Here is a 23,061-nt window from a genome sequence, read left to right as displayed (position 1 = left end):
AAATTATTTTTTCCTCTTAGAATACATTTCTTTAATTGCGATATAGTTCTACATTTCTTTTTAAATGTTTACTCTTATTATTCTTCAAGGTAATCTTTTTGAAGAGCCTATAATGTGATTATTGGGCCATCTGGGGTATGGTGGTGAAGGTGGCTGAATCCTACATGGCTGACTGGGTAGTTTTCCCGGAACTTCTGCTTGAAAAATGCACTGGGCCACGTTTGTGCATGCCCAAGGTCCTGAAAGGAGGAAAAGATGGAGGAGATAGAGGGTGCCTTCTTGCTCCTTCTTCCCTCTTTCTTCATCTCTCTTCAGGGAGTACACATGCACTCTGGCAAATTATTAAAAAAAGAAAAGAAAAGATTATATGATATTATAATAAAGATTGAAGGAGTATATTATCCTCTGAGGTCTACTTTGTGGTGAAATGTCCTGGTACAGTTCTTTTCATTGATTTGATAAAGGCGTTTCCTTATAGAGAACACATGGCCAGATTTAGACCTCATTTTCCTGATTCTTTTGATAGACAGCCCAAGTATATGCCTTCCTGGTGTATAGGCTCTGGTGTTGGATGTATTTATTTTTATATTTGTTTGCTTTCAGGATTTCGTGCACCTGAAGTTGCCAGAGGAAATGTTATTTATAACCAACAGGCTGATGTTTATTCATTTGGTTTACTACTCTATGACATTTTGACAGCTGGAGGTAGAATAGTAGAGGGTTTGAAGTTTCCAAATGAGTTTGATGAATTAGCAATACAAGGGAAATTACCTGGTAAGTTCTATGTTATCTACAAAGAAGTTTTTTTCTTAATGTCATTAGCTTTATTCCCAAGTTATTTGTCATTATACATATACTTCATTTCATAGCCAAAATTTTTTTGTTTAATGCATATTTTTATATGTCATGATACATTTTAATAAATCACATGAAAAAAAATGAGTATTTTTAAGTTTTTTTAAATCCCAAGTTAATATTGGTGTATTTCATATTATTGATATATTTATAAAAATACTCAAAAATGAAATTACTGTTAGAACTTCAGATTTGGTGATTTCTAGTTCTCATAAAAAATTACTTTGGGAAAGCCTATGGCATGGTTGCTAAAACAGTTGAATTCCACATGGCTGGCTGAGTGGTTTGAGTCCTGGACCTGCCAGTTTGAAAAATATGCCAGATATACATGTGTGCATGCCCCAAATCCCAAAAGAATAGAGGGGATGGTATTGCATTGTGGCCATCTCCGCTGGGTGGGGGTGCTTTCCTGGTCTCTCTCTTTCTCTCAGTCTCTTTCCAGTGAGCTTATGAAACTTAAAACATGCCATATAGAAAACTTTAAAAAAAAAGTTACTTTGTGCCTATTAGCCTGGAGTGTTTTCATTGTCTTGGAATGAAATAATTTATATGTGGGAATGAAAGCTTGAATAATTTATAATAATAATTTTTAGTAGTAAATATTAATAAGAATTGGCAGTTGAGTACTTAATAAGATCAAACTTCATTTCAGAGGTTGTCATATTTTCAAGAAATTCCAGGACTTTGTTATTCATCCCTTGACTATTACTTTAGTTCCCTCTACAAAGGACTCTTTTAAATTTATTTAGCTGTTTCTTGTAATTTCGCTTTCTCTTTCAAAGAAATAGTTTTGAGTGTACACTGTGTTCCACGAGCAGGGAGTATAGTTTTTTTGTTCTTTATTTACTTATTTATTTTGCTAGAGAGTGTGTATGCTCTCCAGAGAAGAGACAGAGGGAGAGGAGACAGCATTTCCCATAGAGCGTGATCACTCTGCATTCCCTTCTCCTCCATCTCTTCCTCCTTTCAGGATTTTGGACATGCACACACATGTGCCCAGTGTGTTTCTCAAACCACTCGGTCCAGGACTCGAACAGGGCAGTTGACCATGTGGGATTTGGCTGTTTCAATCACCAGGCATATCACCAGCCTCGAAGTATAGCTTTAAACACCTCTTTTGGCAGGATCTTTGGAGATAATGTGAGGCAAAGATATTTATTATTTGGTAAACCTTATGTACAATATAGGTCGTCTCCATTATTTTATCAGCTAGCTTTCCATAGAAAGGATCTAGGTCTCTATTCTACACCAACCACAAGAATGGCATACCTCTATATAAAGACAAATGTGGCTGAATAACTGTGAGGATATGAGAATTAAATGATTGCCTACTTTGAGGATTAAAATAAAATTAAAATTTCTATAGAAACCCAATTATTATATGAGCAAAAGTGTTTTCAAAGTCTATTTTAATTGCAAGTACAGGATGAAAATAGATTATCTTATTCAATTGGTATTTGTGTCTCTTTTTAGATCGTCAAAAATTTATGATGTCTCTAGTGAACATTAAGTTCATAAAATTAGTTTTAGTTCTGTGAAGGTAAATTATCAATAAATTCAAGATTGTGTAGATCAGTGGTTTTCTTTGCAATGTCTGAGCTTTTCATATATACTGAAAGGAAATAAATAACTTCTGATTTGTTTAGTGTGTTAGAATAATGGGTTTTTAATATTTTAGATCCAGTTAAAGAATATGGTTGTGCCCCATGGCCTATGGTTGAGAAGTTAATTAAAAAGTGTTTGAAAGAAAATCCTCAAGAAAGACCTACTTCTGCCCAGGTACTCTTATAATCAAAATTTGTTAATATTTTGTGTGAGTATACACACATACACACACACACACATATATATGTATATATGTATATATATATATATATATATATATATATATATACACACACACATACAAGATATCTATAGATATTTGCTCAAATGTATAAACACACATACACACAGTTAAAAACAATTATAAAGTAAAACTCCTATGATCCTCAGCATCCCAGGCTCCAAGATCATTGCCAACACCCCAGGAGCCTCCATATACATCTTCCTGATTACGTCATATATATGTTTTCTCTTTTGTAAAATATCTGTTCATCATTTTTCCATAGGGTTATTTGCCTTTACATCAACTAAGAAAAAGATATTCCTTATATACTGTATGTTATTCTTTTGTTGATTTTATAAATTGCAAATTTCTGTTCTCTGAGATTGTACTTTATTTTTTAATATTCTGTAGGGTACCTTTCATGGACAGAATTTCTTAATTTTAATATATTGTGTCATTGGAAAAGTCATGACACATTTTTGCATAGAAAAACATAGAAATATACATCATTTTCCCAGCTACCTAATAGATAAATCGAACCTTGTTTTTTCTTATGGTTATTGCATCTTGGGTCTTTTTTTAAAAAAGGTTTATTTATTTATTTTATGAGAGTGAGAAGTAGACTCTGACAAGGTTTTGTCATGCCATGGTGTTTTTCCTTCAAGCCTTTCCAGCCATGTATTCTGGTCAACCCATGGTCTGAACCCTGGTCCTTCTTCTGGGGTACTCTTTTAAGGAGTCTTTCTTTCCCCCAGTGTTACAAAAATATTTATATATGATTTCTTCAATAATTTGAAAGTTTTGCTTTTAACATTTAAGTTTTTAATCCACCTGTAATTGCATTTTTATATGAATACAATATTTATTAATAATATATACCCATCTACACATACATTCTCTTCCATTGGTCAACTTACCTAGTCTTCTTCCAGTATTACTCTATCTTAATCCCTATAGCTTTATAATTGTCCTCTCTTCTGCATATTTATCTCAACATGAAGTGTTTTGGCTATTCTTAGGCTTAGTCCTTGTATATAAGATTTAAAAATCTATGACAATATATTCTGTTTTGGATTGGATTTGTATTGAATCCACAGACAACTTGGGAAGAATATCCTTAGGGTATTTAGTCTGCCTATTCCTGAATGTGGTTCATCTCTTCATTTAGTTAGGTCTTCTCAAGTATCTTTCAATAAAGTTTTGTTATTCCGTGTCAGGGTCTTGCATAACTTTGGCTGGATTTCCTTGCTGCAAATTGCTTTAAATTAAAGTTCCTGGGTTGATTTTTTTCCTTAACAACCTAGCTGGTATGAATATAGTCTGCAAATCTTGAAAGCAAGCTCATGAATAGCAATTTCTCATTTTCCCCCACCCTCTCTCTCCATGCTTAAGTGCTCAGTCCCCAAACAACTTTCTTTGTAGACCAGTGAAGGAGGGAATATGTTCTGCTTTATTTCTGGTTCTCATTTATGCTAAATACATAGCACTTTGAGGGTCCATCTTTATGGGTACAGGACCTTCATTAAGACTCTTTACCTTGGGCAGGACCTCAACTTTAACTTCTCTCCTATGGACCGCACAAGACATCAGAAAGTACATATCAATTTTGTTTCAGTAGATTAAAATCCCTCAAGTCAAATCTGGCTTTAGGGTTCAACTAACCTCTCTCATTTTTGTTTTTCAGTACACTTTTGGTCTGATAATTTCTTATTAGATCTTCCATGTTTTGAATACATTCTTATTTGTTTTTTTGTTAATTATTCAACATTTTCAGTGTCTTTTTTTTTTTTTAAGAAGGAAAGTTTGCCCATATGGCATCTTTAACTATATTATCTGTAGGAGAGCTTTTTGCCATATTTTAAACTGGTATAAATTTTAACAGATCAAACTAAAGGATATCCTTATGTTGTGGACTCCTGATTTTGTATCATAATTCATTAAAAAAGTTGTGTTCAACTTTAAATTTCCTAATCATTACAGTGAAATTTTTAAGATCTTCATTACTGTACTTTTCTTTGTTCCATTTTCAATTATATTACACCAAATGTTTTATAGAGTACATCACAACCTTGAGTTTTTAAAGTATGTGACAGTACTGCAAGCTTAGACATACCCATTTTATCTTTTAAATACAGAATACACTAGGCAAGATGAGTAAAATCATTGTCTTTATCAGATGAGGCTTGAGGAGAATAAGGAACTTTCTTGGGGTCTTGTGAATGGCAGGCAAGTGACTATGTCATGGTTCGAAATCTACTTTCCTAACGCCTGGTTCTATTTTCTTACAGTAATTTTTCACTGTCTCTCCAGTTCTAGTGTTTGGAAGAAAACCATAAACACAGAATCTGGAGATGGTTTTGGGATTATGTTACCAAGATTGAAATATCTGTTCTTTCAAGTGGTGGAAGTGTTCCTCTATGGTTGGCCTGAATGTTTCTCTTCCTCTTGATATGGCTCTGCAGTTTGGAATGAGTGGTTGTGCTAAAGTTCTGTCCAGTTGATACTTTTAAGAGTTTTCTTCTTTTTTTTTTTTTGAGTTAAGAAAATACATACTGTCTACAGCTGGCTCGGTGGTGCAGTAGTAACTTGCTGCTCAAGTGATGCTGAAACCATGTGAGAAGGGCAAAGGTTCAGCTCCCCAGCAGACCTGGGTATACTGGGCACATGCCCTCTGACTCAGGCTTGCTAGGAAGCCTGGGAGGAGATTTGACATATGTGGTCCTGGTGGGGATACTTGCTTTTCACTCTCTATCTCTCTCTCTCATGAAGGAAATAATGTATTTTTTTTTGAAGTATACTATACATAAAGAGTATATTTCATTTACGGCTTAAAAACACATATTAGCTTTGTAATGTAATTTTATCTGTGGTTTGGATTATGAATCTCACTGATCTGGGCGGGTCACTGTTTAACTAACAGGTTTAAGTTTCCTTGATAGAGCTATATCATGTAATGTGATCTATGTTTGATCTTTTAAGAGGAAATGGGTTAACCTGATGAATGTTGTTTTATTTTTAAACCTCCTCAGGTCTTTGACATTTTGAACTCAGCTGAGTTAATTTGTCTCATGAGACACATTTTGATACCCAAAAACTTTATTGTTGAGTGCATGGTTGCTACAAATCACAACAGCAAGAATGCAAGCATCTGGTTGGGTTGTGGGAACACTGACAAAGGACAGCTCTCGTTTCTTGACTTAAATACGGAAGGACACACTTCTGAGGTAAATTCAGATACTCTACATTAGACATCGTTTAGCACTTGTTTAGTGGATAGCTTAACACACAAACAAGTTATATGAGAGAAATTAGATAACAGCCAATGTAGAAGTTATATTAAATTAACTTTCTGCTAAAACAAGAGTTTTCACATGAAATTAGTTAATGTTGTGTTTTAAAATCATAACTGTGTATGTCTTAGGTAATGGTCCCTAATAAAAGAACCCCAGATAATCTTGTACAAGTTACTTAAGGACAAAAAAGATTGGAAGGAAGTAAAGGAAGCCAGAAATGGCAGAGGAAGAAGTTCAGCAATAGCTTAGTTTCTGAGGAGGTCTAGCCTCAGCCTCTACACACAAGGAACTTGAGTGTGAATAGCAGCCCAGATTTTCCTGCCACCATGGAAAGGGGCCAATTTTTTTTTTTTTCTCACCTAGTCATTGGCTGCAGTCTGCCCAGAAATGGGAGTGCCATATCCTTCAGGGCATCTCTGGGCAAGAAATTTTCCATTCCATCTGCTAAGGGCATTCTGTGGCAAAGAGTGCAGCCCTGAGTTGTGAGTAACCAGTCCCCAGAGTAGCTGGGGATGAATGAATTTGATGGGTAAAGGGATCTATGTGTGCCTCTACATGGTGAATCAATTCTTTTGCAAATATGGGATAACTTTTTAGAGGTTTTTGCCTTAGGGCATATGTGCTCACCAGAATGAGATAGAGACAGTTGAGAAGCAAAGTGAGAAATCACCCCTCAAGGGAGATGGCCACACAGCAATCCCCTCTCCTCTATTCTCCTCCTAAGATCATAGGCACACACACATACATATTCTCCCAGCATGATTTTCAAGGCAAAGGGCCCAGGACTTGAACTGCAGTTGGCCATGTGAGAATCCAGTGACATAACCACTATGCCATCTGTTTATCCCTAGGATAAACTTTTAGACTTAAAAAAAATCCTGGGCTAGCAGGTGGCATGGAGGTTAAGACAGCTGGATCCCATATAGCCTACTGTGTAATTCAACTCCTGGACTCAGCAACCTGAAAAACACTCTGGGTGTATGTACTTGGCATGCCCCAAATCCCAAGAAGATGGAGCAATGGAGAAGAAATTGCAGCATGGCCATGCCCGTTGAGGGGGGTGATTTCTCATTTCCCCTTTCTCTGTATCTCTCTGTCTCTGTCACACTCCATTGAGCACACATGTTCAAGAGCAAAAACTAGAAAAAAATCGAGTATTTTCACTGACCCCTTAAATAAAAACTGTGCCTAAATATTAATTATGAGAGGTTGAACAATCCTCATACGGTTTTGATGGAATGAAAATTGATACTGCAAAATAATTTTCAATTTTGAATTTTTGCTTCAGATGTATTCCAGAGCAAAATTGTTTGCCAGCTAACTCATTTATTGTTGAAAATGAAATAAAATTGACATTGTTTTTCAAAGTAAATCTGAGAGGGACCAGCATATAGTATAATGGTTACGTCACTGTACTCCCACATAGTTGACTGTGGTTCAAGGCCTGGACCCAGTGGCTTAAAACGCACACCAGACATGTGTATGTGCATGCCCCAAATCTTGAGAGGAGACTGAAGGAGAAGGGATTGAGGCATGGCCATCCCTCCTGGGAGGTGATTTCTCACTTTCTGTCTCTGTATCTCCAGTGAGCTCACGTGCCTTATAGCAAAAGTTTCTAAAATAGATAAATAAATAAATAAAAGAAAAAAAAAAGTAAATCTGAAAATGTAAATCAAGTTAGGTAAACTATGTGTAAGTTCCAGTTACTTAAACTAAAACAGTTCTTTTAGTATGTATTTTCTTTTTCTTAACAGGAAGTTACTGATAGTAGAATATTGTGCTTGGCATTGGTGCATCTTGCTGTTGAAAAGGAAAGCTGGATTGTGTGTGGAACACAGTCTGGTACTCTTCTAGTCATCAATACTGAAGATGGGACAAAGAGACATATTCTTGAAAAGATGACCGACTCTGTCACTTGTTTATATTGCAATTCCTTTTCTAAGCAAAGGTAAAGTAGCAAGTTTGACTGCCTGAAGAAAATTACATTCTTTTTAAATGACTTGATTATGTGCAGAATTGTTATTGCATCAACAAAGATTGCTCATTTTTAACCTGTTTACATTGGTTTGTGTGTATGAAAGCCACAAAGATGTTTGTTATTTTCTGTATACAGATCTAGCCAAGGCGGCCATAATGTAAGTTAACTGTTTTTCAGGTCCACCAGCTCTGTTCCTAGTTTTACCTCATCCTTGCCTTGTCTCTTACTTGTCTTCACATAAATGTATCTTGCTAGAGCCTCTTCAAAGATGAATTCTTTCTTCAAATATATCTATCTCAATAACCTGTTATGTGCCCGGCTTAAACAGTTTATCTAACTACCAAATCAGAAAACATTTGTTGATTGGATTAAGACATTGCTCATAGGCAGAAATGACATAGCCGTCATCAGTTTCAGGAATCATATCTCAAAGAGGTTTATTTAAGTGGTGGAATTTCAAACCTGAGTCACAGGTTGGTTGCTGTTATATTTGGGGCACGATGATTTCCAGGAGACATTTAAGATTATACTCATACCTCTCTATTTTAAGTTAGTACTGGAAAAAATAGTATTGGAAAATTCGAAGCCGAAATTTTTAGTATCTATAATCCATGACAGTTTTGAAGTTGAAATTATTTGGATATTGTGAAAGAAAAATTTTCCTTATTGGAGTAATACAGTCAAGGGAGAATTTATTCAAGACTATTGTAATAGGCTAGAGAGATAGAACTTAATTCCACTGAAACAAAAGGTGGGAGCGTTTTAAGCCCAGCAAGTAATTAGTGAAAAATATCAAAGGACATTTTTGGGGAGTTGGGTAGTGAGGGGAAAATTGTTGATGTGATTAGGCCATTTCTGTTTGTTAACTACCCCTTACTGGAGGTATACTCCTACCCTCCCAAAGAGACTGTGGTCTTCCATAGAGATGGGGAGATAGGGGCACTGTTCTTTTTGACATTTTTCACTGTTATTTTTTAAGAGAGACTTTGGCTATAGGGCACGTTCACTCCCTAGAGATACAGAGAGAGACAGAAAGAGGGAAAGTGAGAAACCACCCCTCAGAGGGGATGGCCCTCCCTTCTCCTCCATTCTCCTCTTGGGATTTTGGGCATGCGCACACACACTTCCAGCCTGTCTCAAGCCACTGGGTCCAAGACTCAAACCATGGTTGACCATGTGGGACTCCAGTGCCTTCACCACTCTGCCACCTGCTCAACCGGATGATTATATTTAAAAGGTCTGTCTCCCAGGTTCTCCAAAAAGACTTTCCTGGGTTATAAAACTAGAAAGAATTTTGGAAAATGTTTACTTGTCAATGGAGCAGAGAAATAATTTGGAAGTTTCTTTAAGTGCCCAAAGGAAGGTCAGGGTTTTTAGTTTGGAAAAAACTTGTCTAAAGCACAGGCAAGGCGGGAGAACTTTTGGCTATCTTAGTCAATATAACTGTTCTTTTTGTAACAATTTTGACTTTTTTCCTTCTAGCAAGCAAAAAAATTTTCTTTTGGTGGGAACTGCTGATGGCAACTTAGCAATTTTTGAAGATAAGACTGTTAAGGTAAATGTTGAATGCATTCTACATGAAAAATATATATTAAATCCTTTGTTTCATAGATCTCATTCCCCTCCTATGCGATGATAAGTTCCCTGAGAGCAAGGCTCATAAATTCTGCCTTTATCTTTTGCTTGCTTCATAACATCTTGAACACAGTAGATCCTCTGAAATGCTTGCTGATTGTCTGTATATTTTATATGAATGAGATGAAGATAAGATGATACATGAGATCTGATTAAGATCTGATGTTAGGAGTGGAAATGATTCTATTTGTGCATAAGTGAAGCAGATAATTTCTTCTAAATACGTTGTGGGAAAAAAGGAACACCTAAATTGTAAATCTGACTTGCCACTATTAACTTTATTTTTAGCGTTGAAATCATTATCTTCCTGCTCTTCAGTCTGTGATACAGTCTGTAAAGGATTTATTCCTTCATATAGCCATGCATTTGGGGTTCCATCTCTTCATTCAGCTTCCTACCTATTCAAACTCCTTGTTAATCACAAGCTTATTATCTGTGAGAGACAGACATAGAGTTTAATCCCTAGGTTATTTCTTTTACATTTCTTTTTCATGGAGAAGAGATTAATTATAAGGATAATAGTTTGAATGCCATTTTAATTGAATCCTGGCTTTCCAGAAACTTCAGAAAGTGTTTTTGAATTTTTATAGCAAAATCCCTGATCATTTAGGATGGAAAGCAGTTTTCAGAAAGCACACATGTGATGGTGTTTTATTGTACTCAACTTGCTCAGTGTGTTTTCTTTTTTTGGTGAAGTGTAAAGGAGCTGCTCCTTTGAAGATACTAAATATAGGAGATGTCAGCACTCCGCTGATGTGTCTGAGTGAATCCACGAATTCAGCTGAGAAAAATATGATGTGGGGAGGATGTGGCACAAAGATTTTCTCATTTTCTAATGATTTCATCATTCAAAAACTCATTGAGACAAGGACAAATCAGCTGTAAGTTATTTTCTGTCTATATAACTAATTTACCGTTTTATTCATGTCAATTCTATATAATCACATCAGTAATATTATAGAAAATCCATAATGAAGACCTTGTAAAATGCCTAATTTATTTTTTAATTACAAAATTAAACATTCGTTATAGGAGATTTAGAACATTTCAGAAAGTAGAGGGATATTATAAAATCACCCAGCCTAATCACTTTTGAGAGAAAATATGTAAACCCATTGTAATCTTAGTAGTATTTTTCAATACAGTCTTCTAGGAATTTTGTAATCCTGTGTTAAATAAGACATATAGAATTGGAAGGCTATCAATTCAGTATTTTGCTAAATTTATGGATCTTACATATGCAGTTTTAAATCATTTCCATTAGGTATTTATTGTTGAAAACATGTACTGTTCCCTTCTAAATTTGGTAGTTATACATAGCTCTACTTTATAGCAAGTTAGCGATATCAGTTTCAAACAAAATAAATACAATAGAAACCTCATCTCAATTTTTTTCAACATTTAAATTGTATTTTTTTCTGAAACTTTGTAAGTTGGTTCTTATTTATTACTTTCCTCAGTGAATAGCAGTGCATGGTGGTGGGTAGGAGCATGAATTATATAGCTCAGATATGGGCTTTGTCATTTATTGGATTTGTGAACTCGAGCAAGAACCTTTCAAATGTCAGTCTTTTCTTACCTGAGGATTGTAGTTCTCTCTCTCAAAGGGTTATTTGGAAGATTAAATAAAAACATGAACATAAGGAGTTTAACATAAGGGCCAGCACCTGAAAAGCTCTCAATAAATGTTAGCTTTTACAATTATTATTAACTTTGCCTTTCATTTCCCAGTATTATCTAGGTGCCAAAGATTGAAACTTGAGAGTAATCCTTGACTCTTTTGCTTCTTTGCTCATGGGGCTCTCCTGATTATCTCTCAAATCTTGTACTTCTCACTGCTCTGCTGCTGCTGCTGCTTCTACCATGGGCCAGAATGTCACCCATTATCTATGGCTATGTTAACAGCATCTTTCTTTCCAGTTCTCATCCTTTGGTTACGCTTCCATCAATTCATTCTCATTGCAGCCAAAACCACCCTTCTAAAATGAAAATCAATCTGATGCTACTCTCCTGTTTAAAACCCTTCAGCGGCAGTCTATTGTCCCTTGCATGAAATCTAAATTCCTCTAGATAACCTACCAGGCCCTTTGTGTTATAGTCCTTACTTACCTCTCTATTTTCATATTTTGCAACCCTCTTGTCTTCTGTGTGTTAGCCAAACTGAAATTGTCTCAGTTTTTAAAGACAACCTGTTCCCTTTCACCCTCAGCTTTCAAATGTGGTTTCCTCTTTGACTGGGTGACTTTTATGCCTCTTGCCTGCTTTAGTCCAAATGCCACTTCCCCTGAGTGGCTGTCCTTAACCCCACATGTGCGGGTTAGGTGCCTTGTATTTGTGTTTCTGCTGTATTTGCTATTTCCCTTTACAACAGCTATTATATTTTTACAATTGCATTTCTAAATTGGTTTCTTAATACCACTATACCTGCTGGTTCTCAATAATAGCTGTGCTTTAGAAATCACTAGGCTCAAGGTGGCATGGTGGTTAAGAGCTAGACTCCCACATGGCTGACTGTGGTTTGAGTCCCGTACCTGGTGGCTTGCTTCCTCTCTCTCTCTCTCTCTCTCTCTCTCTCTCTCTCTCTGTCTCTCTCTGGTGAGCATATGTCCCTGTCGTTAACTGGAAAATAATAATAACAATATTAAGTAAAATTAAATAAATAATTATTTAAAAATATCACTAGGTTCTCCTGATGCCTGCACCCCATCTCAGACCAATTAAATCAACCCAGTTACATCTGGATGGGCCCCAATATTCAGGGATTTTTTCATCCTCCTCTTCCCCCATAACATACACCAGCTATCAGGTGATTCTAAAGTGTAATTAGTGTTCAGATACCCTGAAGTATGAGGAGTCATTAAAAAGTTATGGAAAAGGGAACCAGCAGTTAGCGTAATGGCTATGTCGCTGGACTCCCACGTAGTCGACGGCGGTTCGTGTCCCGGACCCGGTGGCTTAAAACTCACGCCAGGCATGTGTGCGTGCGTGCCCAAGATCCCGAGAGGAGAATGGAGGAGAAAGGATTGCAGCGTGACCATCCCCCCTGGGGGGTGATTTCTCGCTTTCTGTCTCTATGTCTCTCTCTGTCTGTCTGGTGAGCGCACGCGCCCTACAGTGAAAATCTCTCAAAAAAAAAAAGTTATGGAAAATATGTATTATGGCAAAATTGTGCATGGATTTCAAAAGATTTTTGCACCAAATCAAACTCATGCTATAATTCTATTTTTCCGTGAATGTTTTGAAGTCCTCTATATATTTTAAGTCCTTATGGATGAAGGATTTTTTTGTTTATTTACTTATATATTTTTCCATGAATGAGAGAGTCAAAGAGAGAGAGAGAGATAGCATAACTAAGAGTCCCAATGTAATGGTCCAATCCCAGCTTCAGCCAGCCCCAGATCATGGGCACGCTTCTGTTTAAGAGTGGCCACTCAGGGAGGTCTCCAGACACACACCTAGAACCTTCCAATGTGAGTCAGCCTTGCAGAGCATTACATTTTATCACCGAGCCATTATGCCTAACCGTAGTTGAGGCATTTTGTTCTCTTTTTATTCACAGATTTATTTCCTAGCACATTGTAAATATTTAGATGAATTCATTCTCATTCATTACAACCTAGTTTTAACCCAACTACACAAGTCTAGAAAACTGAAGAAAAAGGACCTCAACATCTTTATTTCACAGAGCATTCTATGAGATCGTGGGTATCAACCAACCCATAAAATTCCATAGAAATTTTGTAGTATAGATGCTTCACCAGAGAATATCCATAGATTTTAGGCTCCCAATGATGTTCATCTCCAAGAAGAGATTATGGCCCAGTTTCATAAACACTTGGAAATATTTGTTTTATTCTAGGAAAGTCTATTCTAAGAAGGTTGCCTTGACCTCTTCTACAATAAGCAGACATTAATTAGGAACTGTTTCATCACTAACTCCTTAACATCATCAGCACACGCTGACTGAGAGGCCAATTGCATTGTGAAAGGTGACTGTCTTTGGAGCCAGAAGACTCCATAGGATTTGTTTTGATTCCTGGGTCTGCAGCATATTAATTATGCAGCCTTGAGCAAATTATTTAACATCCATAACTTTTTTTCTCTGTAGTCACACGCTTTGAGATGTACCATATCTTATAAACCCTTATTGAGGATCAAACAAGATAATGCACAAAAGTATTGTACAAATTGTAAAACTCTGTGTCAATGTTGTATTTATTACAACTATTTTCTATTAAATATAGCAAACACTCAGGAGGGAATTACCTAAAACACAGTGGCTCTCAAGCATCACATTGCATTTTTATCTCCCTTGCCAGAATAGAAAAACTACAATGGAGGAAAAACAAACAAACAAAAACTCATCTTCTTATGATTGTTATATTCCTGTGGAATTTTCATGTCATCTATCTAATTTAATTTCAATTTTAACCTTTTTTTATTTTTCCTAGTTGTTCATTCATCCTGTCAGTTCATATTTATCCATCCATCCATCTATCCATCCATCCATCTGTCTTTGTAACTGCCTGGTATATCAGAGGCATTTACCCATGATAAATCCTGATTGGGTTATGGATAGATAGAAAAGACATGGTCTTTGTCCTTATGAAATTACACTTACTATCTAGTGTAAGATATATGCTAAGAAATAAAATTTTATATTTACTGCTGTAAGAGTAAAGAGAATCAATGGTCTATTTTGCTAGTTCAAGAAAACCTGCAGAAGAGCTGACACTGAAGTTAAGTCTCAAAGTTTAGCTAGGAGTTTGCCATGTAGGTGAGGCCCATGGTAGCTAAACTGTGAAATACTTACAGGGTCAAATGTTTTAAGTTGGAAGGGAGATGCTTAAAAATATTTGCAATTTTTTTTTCAAGAGAGAAAAGTAGCAAACAATTTTTAATTTTTTTTCGGATGATGTGATTTTTTTTCTCTCATAACTTGACTGTGTTGATACAAAAATATTCTTCACTTTAGAGGTTGAAGACACTGCCACTAAAATTTATTTCAGCATTCTATGTTTTACAACTCTAGATATTCATAGTTTACTCTCAATTTTCCAAGTATTCATGATGATGATAATTTTATTGCAATATCCAAAAATTATTGTGATGTTTCTTTTACAAACTAAAGTAGGGTATAAAGTTCTGTGACAAACCAGATAGAACAAAATTAAAAAGAAAACCAGAAATAAACATTCCTCATAATCTTTATTTTTGTTATCAAGGGAAATCAATAAAAAGTAAGCAAGAGTAAGTAAAGTATCAAAGTAAGTTACAAACCCAATTCGGAATAGTTAGGGGAGATTATGAAACGATAGCAGTGGTCTAGCTTGTTTACTTTTCAGTAAGTGCTAATTTTTCTACATGTGTTAAGAACTATCATAAGGGTGTATGTAGTATTTGAGAAACAACAAAAAACGGTGGTGACACCCCTCTTGTTTCTCTTGCAGGTTTTCCTATGCAGCTTTCAGCGACTCCAACATCATAGCCGTGGTGGTGGACATGGCTCTGTATATTGCTAAGAAAAATAGCCCTGTTGTGGAAGTGTGGGATAAGAAAACTGAAAAACTCTGCGAACTCATAGACTGTGTGCACTTTCTAAAGTAAATTTTCGGTTCTTTGTTTTATTCCTGGAAAAGTTGTCTTTACATTTCAGGCTTCACAGAGGGAGGGACTATGACTTATTTTTCTTCCTTTCTGATTTTAAATAGAAAATAATCTTTTTTAAAAGCACAGAAACAAAAAATAGTTAATGCCTTTTTCGGCACCGTCTTTTGGTGTCTGGTAAATTCATTTTGAGAAAATAGAAGAATAGTAACTTAATGACTGTGTTTTTATGTGATAATTACAAAGACTGTTTTAATTAAATGTATCACATTATTATTATTATTATTTGAGCAGTTTTTGCTATAGGGCATGTGCGCTTGCCAGGAAGACAGTGAGAGACAGAAAGACAGAAAGTGAGAAATCACCCCCCAGGGGGGATGGCTACGCCACAATTCCTTCTCCTCCATTCTCCTCTCGGGATCTTGGGCACGCACGCACACGTGCCTGGCGTGAATTTAAGCCACCGGGTCTGGGACTCAAACTGTGGTCGACTACATGGGAGTCCAACGACATAGCCATTACTCTAACTGCTGGCCCCAATATATCACATTATTGAAAGCAACCATAGTTGCACAATCATTGCTGGTTGTACATCTACTGGTATCATAAAGATCAAATATGATTACTTACAATTAGACCACAGGCACAAGGATACTCTGCTTTAAATAAAAGAAATTCAGTAGTAGAAAAATATGGGGTAGGGACAAGCCTACTGGCCTGACCAATGCACTAAGGAGAGAAAATCAAGATCCCAGAATTAGAGGGCAGTACAAAATCTGATATATACCGAGAGAAAAATCTCAGACTCTCTATCAGCACATCCTTTATGTGCTGGTACTGAGAAACGGGACAGTTGCCCGTTTATTTGCTACCTACCTTACTTGTTTTATTTTGTTTTTACTATATATTTTTGTTATTCTCTGGAGAACATTTATAGTTTAGGGATATAGCTATATCCATAATATAAAACTTCAAGGTTTATTTTTCCATGAATCCTCTTACAGTTTTCTTCTGGGTTGTGAAATTTATGTTTAGAAGGGCTAGCAGTGGGGCCGCAGGGGCAAGGTGGTTAAGGTGCCCTGGACTCTCACAGGTGCCCTGGCTTTTCACAGTTTGAGTCCTGGACCTGGTGCCTTGAAAACCACCCTGGAAGCATGTACATGTTGTCCAAAATCCCAGGAGGAGAGTGGAGGAGAAAGGAATGCAATGTGGCCATTCCTCTTGGGAGGCAGTTTTGCATCTTCCCTCTTACTGTCTCTCTGCAGTGAGCACATGTGCCCTATGGCAAAACCAAAACGGGACTCAAACTGCGGTCAGCTACATGGGAGTTCAGCGACATAGCCATTACACTAACTGCTGGTTTTTAAATATGATTTTTAAAAAACTATGTAGTGGGAACCAGCAGTTAGCGTAATGGCTATGTCGCTGGACTCCCACGTAGTCGACCGCGGTTCGTGTCCCGGACCCGGTGGCTTAAAACTCACGCCGGGCGCGTGTGCGTGCGTGCCCAAGATCCCGAGAGGAGAATGGAGGAGAAGGGATTGCAGCGTGACCATCCCCCCTGGGGGGTGATTTCTCGCTTTCTGTCTCTATGTCTCTCTCTGTCTGTCTGGTGAGCGCACGCGCCCTACAGTGAAAATCTCTCAAAAAAAAAAAGTTATGGAAAATATGTATTATGGCAAAATTGTGCATGGATTTCAAAAGATTTTTGCACCAAATCAAACTCATGCTATAATTCTATTTTTCCGTGAATGTTTTGAAGTCCTCTATATATTTTAAGTCCTTATGGATGAAGGATTTTTTTGTTTATTTACTTATATATTTTTCCATGAATGAGAGAGTCAAAGAGAGAGAGAGAGATAGCATAACTAAGAGTCCCAATGTAATGGTCCAATCCCAGCTTCAGCCAGCCCCAGATCATGGGCACGCTTCTGTTTAAGAGTGGCCACTCAGGGAGGTCTCCAGACACACACCTAGAACCTTCCAATGTGAGTCAGCCTTGCAGAGCATTACATTTTATCACCGAGCCATTATGCCTAACCGTAGTTGAGGCATTTTGTTCTCTTTTTATTCACAGATTTATTTCCTAGCACATTGTAAATATTTAGATGAATTCATTCTCATTCATTACAACCTAGTTTTAACCCAACTACACAAGTCTAGAAAACTGAAGAAAAAGGACCTCAACATCTTTATTTCACAGAGCATTCTATGAGATCGTGGGTATCAACCAACCCATAAAATTCCATAGAAATTTTGTAGTATAGATGCTTCACCAGAGAATATCCATAGATTTTAGGCTCCCAATGATGTTCATCTCCAAGAAGAGATTATGGCCCAGTTTCATAAACACTTGGAAATATTTGTTTTATTCTAGGAAAGTCTATTCTAAGAAGGTTGCCTTGACCTCTTCTACAATAAGCAGACATTAATTAGGAACTGTTTCATCACTAACTCCTTAACATCATCAGCACACGCTGACTGAGAGGCCAATTGCATTGTGAAAGGTGACTGTCTTTGGAGCCAGAAGACTCCATAGGATTTGTTTTGATTCCTGGGTCTGCAGCATATTAATTATGCAGCCTTGAGCAAATTATTTAACATCCATAACTTTTTTTCTCTGTAGTCACACGCTTTGAGATGTACCATATCTTATAAACCCTTATTGAGGATCAAACAAGATAATGCACAAAAGTATTGTACAAATTGTAAAACTCTGTGTCAATGTTGTATTTATTACAACTATTTTCTATTAAATATAGCAAACACTCAGGAGGGAATTACCTAAAACACAGTGGCTCTCAAGCATCACATTGCATTTTTATCTCCCTTGCCAGAATAGAAAAACTACAATGGAGGAAAAACAAACAAACAAAAACTCATCTTCTTATGATTGTTATATTCCTGTGGAATTTTCATGTCATCTATCTAATTTAATTTCAATTTTAACCTTTTTTTATTTTTCCTAGTTGTTCATTCATCCTGTCAGTTCATATTTATCCATCCATCCATCTATCCATCCATCCATCTGTCTTTGTAACTGCCTGGTATATCAGAGGCATTTACCCATGATAAATCCTGATTGGGTTATGGATAGATAGAAAAGACATGGTCTTTGTCCTTATGAAATTACACTTACTATCTAGTGTAAGATATATGCTAAGAAATAAAATTTTATATTTACTGCTGTAAGAGTAAAGAGAATCAATGGTCTATTTTGCTAGTTCAAGAAAACCTGCAGAAGAGCTGACACTGAAGTTAAGTCTCAAAGTTTAGCTAGGAGTTTGCCATGTAGGTGAGGCCCATGGTAGCTAAACTGTGAAATACTTACAGGGTCAAATGTTTTAAGTTGGAAGGGAGATGCTTAAAAATATTTGCAATTTTTTTTTCAAGAGAGAAAAGTAGCAAACAATTTTTAATTTTTTTTCAGATGATGTGATTTTTTTTCTCTCATAACTTGACTGTGTTGATACAAAAATATTCTTCACTTTAGAGGTTGAAGACACTGCCACTAAAATTTATTTCAGCATTCTATGTTTTACAACTCTAGATATTCATAGTTTACTCTCAATTTTCCAAGTATTCATGATGATGATAATTTTATTGCAATATCCAAAAATTATTGTGATGTTTCTTTTACAAACTAAAGTAGGGTATAAAGTTCTGTGACAAACCAGATAGAACAAAATTAAAAAGAAAACCAGAAATAAACATTCCTCATAATCTTTATTTTTGTTATCAAGGGAAATCAATAAAAAGTAAGCAAGAGTAAGTAAAGTATCAAAGTAAGTTACAAACCCAATTCGGAATAGTTAGGGGAGATTATGAAACGATAGCAGTGGTCTAGCTTGTTTACTTTTCAGTAAGTGCTAATTTTTCTACATGTGTTAAGAACTATCATAAGGGTGTATGTAGTATTTGAGAAACAACAAAAAACGGTGGTGACACCCCTCTTGTTTCTCTTGCAGGTTTTCCTATGCAGCTTTCAGCGACTCCAACATCATAGCCGTGGTGGTGGACATGGCTCTGTATATTGCTAAGAAAAATAGCCCTGTTGTGGAAGTGTGGGATAAGAAAACTGAAAAACTCTGCGAACTCATAGACTGTGTGCACTTTCTAAAGTAAATTTTCGGTTCTTTGTTTTATTCCTGGAAAAGTTGTCTTTACATTTCAGGCTTCACAGAGGGAGGGACTATGACTTATTTTTCTTCCTTTCTGATTTTAAATAGAAAATAATCTTTTTTAAAAGCACAGAAACAAAAAATAGTTAATGCCTTTTTCGGCACCGTCTTTTGGTGTCTGGTAAATTCATTTTGAGAAAATAGAAGAATAGTAACTTAATGACTGTGTTTTTATGTGATAATTACAAAGACTGTTTTAATTAAATGTATCACATTATTATTATTATTATTTGAGCAGTTTTTGCTATAGGGCATGTGCGCTTGCCAGGAAGACAGTGAGAGACAGAAAGACAGAAAGTGAGAAATCACCCCCCAGGGGGGATGGCTACGCCACAATTCCTTCTCCTCCATTCTCCTCTCGGGATCTTGGGCACGCACGCACACGTGCCTGGCGTGAATTTAAGCCACCGGGTCTGGGACTCAAACTGTGGTCGACTACATGGGAGTCCAACGACATAGCCATTACTCTAACTGCTGGCCCCAATATATCACATTATTGAAAGCAACCATAGTTGCACAATCATTGCTGGTTGTACATCTACTGGTATCATAAAGATCAAATATGATTACTTACAATTAGACCACAGGCACAAGGATACTCTGCTTTAAATAAAAGAAATTCAGTAGTAGAAAAATATGGGGTAGGGACAAGCCTACTGGCCTGACCAATGCACTAAGGAGAGAAAATCAAGATCCCAGAATTAGAGGGCAGTACAAAATCTGATATATACCGAGAGAAAAATCTCAGACTCTCTATCAGCACATCCTTTATGTGCTGGTACTGAGAAACGGGACAGTTGCCCGTTTATTTGCTACCTACCTTACTTGTTTTATTTTGTTTTTACTATATATTTTTGTTATTCTCTGGAGAACATTTATAGTTTAGGGATATAGCTATATCCATAATATAAAACTTCAAGGTTTATTTTTCCATGAATCCTCTTACAGTTTTCTTCTGGGTTGTGAAATTTATGTTTAGAAGGGCTAGCAGTGGGGCCGCAGGGGCAAGGTGGTTAAGGTGCCCTGGACTCTCACAGGTGCCCTGGCTTTTCACAGTTTGAGTCCTGGACCTGGTGCCTTGAAAACCACCCTGGAAGCATGTACATGTTGTCCAAAATCCCAGGAGGAGAGTGGAGGAGAAAGGAATGCAATGTGGCCATTCCTCTTGGGAGGCAGTTTTGCATCTTCCCTCTTACTGTCTCTCTGCAGTGAGCACATGTGCCCTATGGCAAAACCAAAAAAAAAAAAAAAAAGAAGAAAGGCTAAAAGCTCTGTTTGGTTAAGGGTCTCACTTCCTGAAGATAGAAAATTGTTAAAGACACAAAATTATTAGAATTCTTTTGTTTCTGGGACCAGCAGTTGGCGTAATGGCTGTGTTGCAGGACTCCCATGTAGCCGACTGCAGTTCGAGTCCCAGACCCAGTGGCTTAAACTTATGCTGGGCATGCGTGCATACCCAAGATCCCGAGAGGAGAATAGAGAAGGGATTGTGGTGTGACCATCCCCCCTGGGGGGTAATTTCTTGCTTTCTGTCTCTCTTTCTCTCTGTGTCTTTCTGGCAAGCACACGTGCCCTATAGCAAAAACCTCTCAAAAAAAGAAAAAGGAATTCTTTTGTTTCTGAATATCTCATTTTTTGTCATGAATTAGGCTATTCATTGGCTCAGTGGTTTTGTATTGATTGATATACCTTGCATGTAAATCACTATAGTATTATTTTAGTTTATAACTCTGAGACTTCATGGAAAGTTTTTGAAACTTTCTTTTATATTTGCTAAATTTATTCTATTTTTACTGGATTGGATAAGTTTGCTAATCATAAAAATTGTGTTTATCTTATTTATCTCAGAATTTCTTATAGTTGTGTGGCTATTCTGTTATCTTTGATAATTTATCCTTCAAGTAGGGGAATCTGGCTGTTTGCATTTCATATTTAGCAAAAATAGTTTTGTACAATTTTAATGATACATTAAGTGTATTGCCACTTACTCATAATTTTAGGTGTTATGTATGCCTATATGTGTATAGACATGTCTGTTTTATCTCTTCATTGTTGATAAAATTATTAATGCATATTTTCTTTATGGTTCTAGGGAGATAATGCTAAAAATAAACAAGGAATCGAAACACAAAATGGCTTATTCTGGGAGAGTGAAAACTCTCTGTCTTCAGAAGAATACTGCTCTCTGGATAGGAACTGGAGGAGGCCATATTTTACTTCTTGATCTTTCAACTCGTCGAGTTATACGTATAATTCACAACTTTTGTGATTCTGTTAGAGCCATGATGACAGCACAGTTAGGCAAGTTTTTTTATTTCAGATTTCTTTTTGTATTCTCAAGACTATGAAAATATGCCTTTATTTATTTATTATTTTTTAAGAGGTTTTCGCTATAGGGCGCGTGCGCTCGCCAGACAGAGAGAGACATAGAGATAGAAAGCGAGAAATCACCTTCTCCTCCATTCTCCTCTCGGGATCTTGGGCATGCATGCACATGCGCCTGGCGTGAGTTTTAAGCCACCAGGTCTGAGACGTGAACCGCGGTCGACTACGTGGGAGTCCAGCAACATAGCCATTACGCTAACTGCTGGTTCCCAATATGCCTTTATTTTAAATTTAAGATTTTTCTTCACTTCTCAATGCATTTCAAGTGTTCCGGAAGTTAACATAATGAGACATAGAACTAGGATAAATTTTAAATAGGATCATTAAAAAAACTGGAATGAGCAGAGGCCCTTAGTCCCATGAGAAAGCAGATTACTGCTGATAAGTACTCAATTTTAGTCTTGCTGGCTTTTTTTCTTTATACCTAAGGCAAAAATAGGAAGTACATAAAGCTAAGTATATTTTATTTTTTTGATCAAAGATACTAAAGCTAATATTTATTTTAATCATAGTCTAAACTCCACACCCTTGTTAAAGAATCCTATTTGGTTTTTCATTCTATGAACAAATGCATGTTCTTACAGCAATATATGATAAGCTCCACACTCGACAAACATTGACAAATCTGATAAGTTTTACTCAAACTTTCATGTTTTTTCTTGCTTCTACTTTTCTATCTAAATATGAAGAAATCATAATAGCATGTAAATTTTTTTCTACATGAATACATTTCATTATCTTTTGATGAGTAATTTGATTTAGAAAATTATATATATAATAGATACATACATATGTATATGTATATATGTGTGTGTATATATGTATCTGTGTGTGGGTATATATGTATTTATACAGACACAAAGTTGAACACAAAAATAATCTTGTGGAATTTATTTCTACAAAATTGGAGTTTATGTAATTTTAGAAAAGAAGTAATAAAATATTTGACCATGGTGAAAAATAGGTTCTCTTTGCAAGGATATATTAAGGAAGAATTGATCGTCTTTCCTGCACCATTAACTGTTTTCATTTATGGATGTTAGAGTTGCACAGAAGGAGTTAGGGCTATTATAGATGCCTCTGGTAGTTGCTAACTCTCAGGATTCCTGTCCACACAAGCGGAATAGTACGTTTCTGGTGGGTTATCTTCCAAGTCTTATCCTATAAAAGTTCTTTTCTGATTTACCACTTTTTCCATATCTTTCTGATCTAGATGAGCATACAATACCTCTTTTTTTTTTTTTTTTTTTTTTGAGAGAGGGAAATTTTTGCTATGTGCACTTCCAGAGAGACACAGAG

The 23,061-nt window shown here is 36.3% G+C and overlaps 1 protein-coding gene across 1 annotated transcript in view; it reads left to right on the top strand.

Moving 5' to 3' along the window:
- Positions 1–23,061, top strand: part of LRRK2 (leucine rich repeat kinase 2) — a 186,508-nt gene that overhangs the window by 160,703 nt on the left and 2,744 nt on the right. The window contains 8 exon segments of the mRNA XM_027768596.1: positions 604–774; positions 2,534–2,634; positions 5,713–5,907; positions 7,731–7,924; positions 9,437–9,509; positions 10,286–10,470; positions 15,040–15,192; positions 21,470–21,678. Of these exon segments, the coding sequence (XP_027624397.1) occupies positions 604–774; positions 2,534–2,634; positions 5,713–5,907; positions 7,731–7,924; positions 9,437–9,509; positions 10,286–10,470; positions 15,040–15,192; positions 21,470–21,678 (1,281 nt within the window).

This window comes from Tupaia chinensis, unplaced genomic scaffold (genome assembly GCF_000334495.1).
Source record: "Tupaia chinensis unplaced genomic scaffold, TupChi_1.0 Scaffold146971_1, whole genome shotgun sequence".
NCBI classification, from domain to species: Eukaryota; Metazoa; Chordata; class Mammalia; order Scandentia; family Tupaiidae; genus Tupaia; species Tupaia belangeri.
The sequence above is the reverse complement of the archived record's forward strand: the minus strand, read 5'-3'. Positions and strand labels throughout refer to the sequence as shown.